Source organism: Charadrius vociferus, unplaced genomic scaffold, assembly GCF_000708025.1.
Source record: "Charadrius vociferus isolate BGI_N301 unplaced genomic scaffold, ASM70802v2 scaffold214, whole genome shotgun sequence".
NCBI classification, from domain to species: Eukaryota; Metazoa; Chordata; class Aves; order Charadriiformes; family Charadriidae; genus Charadrius; species Charadrius vociferus.
In genome coordinates this window covers 213,902-216,732 of record NW_009647955.1, presented here as the reverse complement: position 1 = coordinate 216,732, position 2,831 = coordinate 213,902, and the positions used below count along the sequence as shown (strand labels likewise).

General features: G+C 45.6%; 1 protein-coding gene across 1 annotated transcript in view; it reads left to right on the top strand.

Annotated features, from left to right (window-relative positions):
- EIF2B5 (eukaryotic translation initiation factor 2B, subunit 5 epsilon, 82kDa) overlaps nt 1–419 on the top strand; it is a 17,167-nt gene extending 16,748 nt beyond the window's left edge. The window contains exon 15 of the mRNA XM_009883327.1: nt 150–419. Coding sequence (XP_009881629.1) covers nt 150–215 — 66 coding nt within the window. The 3' untranslated portion in view covers nt 216–419. The remainder of the gene's footprint in view (nt 1–149) is intronic.
- Nucleotides 420–2,831: the final 2,412 nt, after the last annotated feature.

The following is a 2,831-nucleotide window of genomic DNA, read 5'->3' as shown; positions in this document are numbered from 1 at the left end:
ATCTGCCTCTGTTTCCTCTTCTCCTAAGAAACATTCCTTCTCTTTCTTGTGCATGATAGTGGTGTTCACCAACACGGTGTAGTTGTTGAGTGTTCCCAGCATCTGTTTGGTGTCACTTATTACCCAATTATGTTTCATTCTCTCTGCAGCTCCAGAAATTTATCCAGTGGCTGGAGGAGGCAGAGGAAGAGTCGTCTGATGGCGACCAAGACTGACATGGTGGCTCGGCATGAGTAGAGGCACTCTCACTGCCTTTCTGGGCCAAGTGGGCAGAACAAGATCAATGCCAGTGCATGGTGTGTAGATGTGGGGCCTGACATCGAAGTGACTGACAATCCCATCATTAATTGAGTTGTGTGTTCCCAACTTTGCCACTTCCCTCCTTCCCTCACTTGCCCAATGGCACCTTACGTTGGATGGTTGCAGCCCAGTGTAAAAACTGTAAGGGAAAAGCAGGAGGTGGTGATAACTATAAGCTATCTTTTGGGAGGCCGTTGTTACTAATAGAAAGGGAGCAAATAGATGCAGATGCATACAGTGCCCTTATAAATCTAACCATCGGGGCTGTGGAAGAATGGTCATACAGCGAAGTTATTTCAAGTCACTGTTGCTTTTGGAGCTAAGAGAACTCCCGCTGAAGAGACACTGGCAAGGTTGGTGAGTAGGAGCACGTGGATTAGGATGTGGAGTGCAGGACTGAGAATCAGGAGTTCCTGTGCCTGGAGAAGATGCAGTTGTCTGAGGATGCCCAAGGCGTTTTGCAGCCTAGAAGGCACTTCTGTGATCTTTTGAAAAGGGAAAATCTCTTGCCATCTGCCGTGCTAGGATCTAACACAAGGTTGCACAGTAGAGTTGGTAAAACCATGTGTTTCCCCCTTCTGTAGAACAGGGGATAATACATGCTTAGTTCCCCCTGCGGGGGTTGGCTAATGGTGAATGCACTGGCCAGTGAAATGCTGTATGGATCACTACATCTTAGATGTGATCTGTCTTCTGTGTGTCCCCAGTTTAGCAGACATGTTTTAGAAAAGTGTCTGTTTCTTTATTTCATTATAAAAAGGGAGCAGAGGTGCCTGGCTCCTCCTGCTGCACCGACTACACTTGCGTTTTGCTCTGGGAGCACTAACCGCACCAGCTGCTTTAAGGAGGACGCAAGTTCCAGTGTGAAAAGGAGCAAATGGTATTTCCTTCAACAGCATGTCCTTTGCGTTTCCACATGATTTCAGTTATACAAGCTTGCTTACTTCATGTCCTTTTATTTATTTGAAAACTTCCCTTCCCTCAGACAGCAGGGAAAGTGCTGCGAACCCACTGTAAAATTCAGCAGCCACAGAGCAACTCTGCATGCAGCAGGGAACAAGCGTGCCTCTGGCACTTTGTTGCCAGCACAGACAGTGTGTGGCAGCAATAAGGCCAATAAGGCCTTTAATAACAGCTTTCTTGGAAGTGTCGTGGTGCTGTGTTCTTCCCTGCTCTCAAAGAACAGAGAAAAAAAGGCACAGCCAGAATCAGGTTGTGTTCACAGGTGGGTTATTTGTTGGATGTGCTGACCTTGCCTCTGCCCCTTCAGGAGGAGCGTGGAATAAATCCTTTGCGGGGGGGAAATGCACTGGAGCTGCCCACTCAGGATATTTACTTGGCCGTTCCGTGGTGCCACAATTGTCAGTGAGGGGACAGCGTTGGATGCTGGAGACCAGGGATACTGCCTCTTAAAAACTGAAGTTCAGGCAGGGCGATCTTGTGCACTCACACTACCAGTTGCCAGGATTGTGCATAAATGTGCTTGTTTTCTGACATTGCAAACTCAGTCTTGTAAATGTTGGGGAAATGGTTGGTATCTGAATTTTCTGTATCTGCCAATATTTAATTCAGGGAGCAAATAAAAACTATCCTGGTGTTACTGCCTTGTTTGCTTTGTTTGACATTGGATGTATGTCTTCAGTTGTGGCACGTGCCCGAACAGGGCTTAACGGGTAAGCTAAATAACTCATTGTTACTTTTTCCTCAAGAGATTTTAAGCACATAACAGGCAGGTAGGAAATCAGCACACCATTGAATTGGTGTAAATGTTCAGTGATAACTCACACCCTCACTGCTCACAAGTAGAGAACAGTTTATTAAAACTTCTGAACTCAGAATCCTGAAATGGGTGAGGTTTGGTTTTGTACAGGATTATGTTGCAAAGATAAACCTTAAATCCTATGAAACCTGTTATCCTTTGTCAAGATAGGAATTAATGGGAGAATTAATGGCTGCTAGGTACTGCATCGTGCCCTCCTGACATTGGTGAGGAAGAACTGGCCGAAAGGGGGATGGACAGCTCTTAGTAAAGCCATTTACAAACCAGCTGCAAGACTTGGCAATTTTAAAATCTCTTTGGACTTCTTAAGTATTTTTTTTTCCCTGTTACAATGTAAAGATAGCTTTAAAATAGGTTTAACATGTAGTTCTGTAAATGGTTCGGCTTTGCCAGAGGCTCTTGATTCTTTGTGCCAAGTAACAATTCCACTTTTGTTCTTTCCACATTCCTTCCTCCTTTGCTCCGTAGTAGCCGACTTCATGGTGTGAGCTGCTTTCTTACCCAGGGGTTGAGATCCAAGGGGAGAACGTTGCTCTGTGGCCAAATATCCTTCAGGCCTCGGTGGGGTGTGGTGGGATGGTTTTATAGGTGCTGGGAATAGAGTACCAAAAAGGAGACAAAGTGTAGGACACTTCATATTCTCCGGGGTGGAGTTCTGGCATCCTTATGGGTGGGTAAGTGTATACTGTTTAACGGAGCATTAATTGCATTGCTTAAGGATCGGGTGGGCTTGATGCTTCCTCTTGCTTTC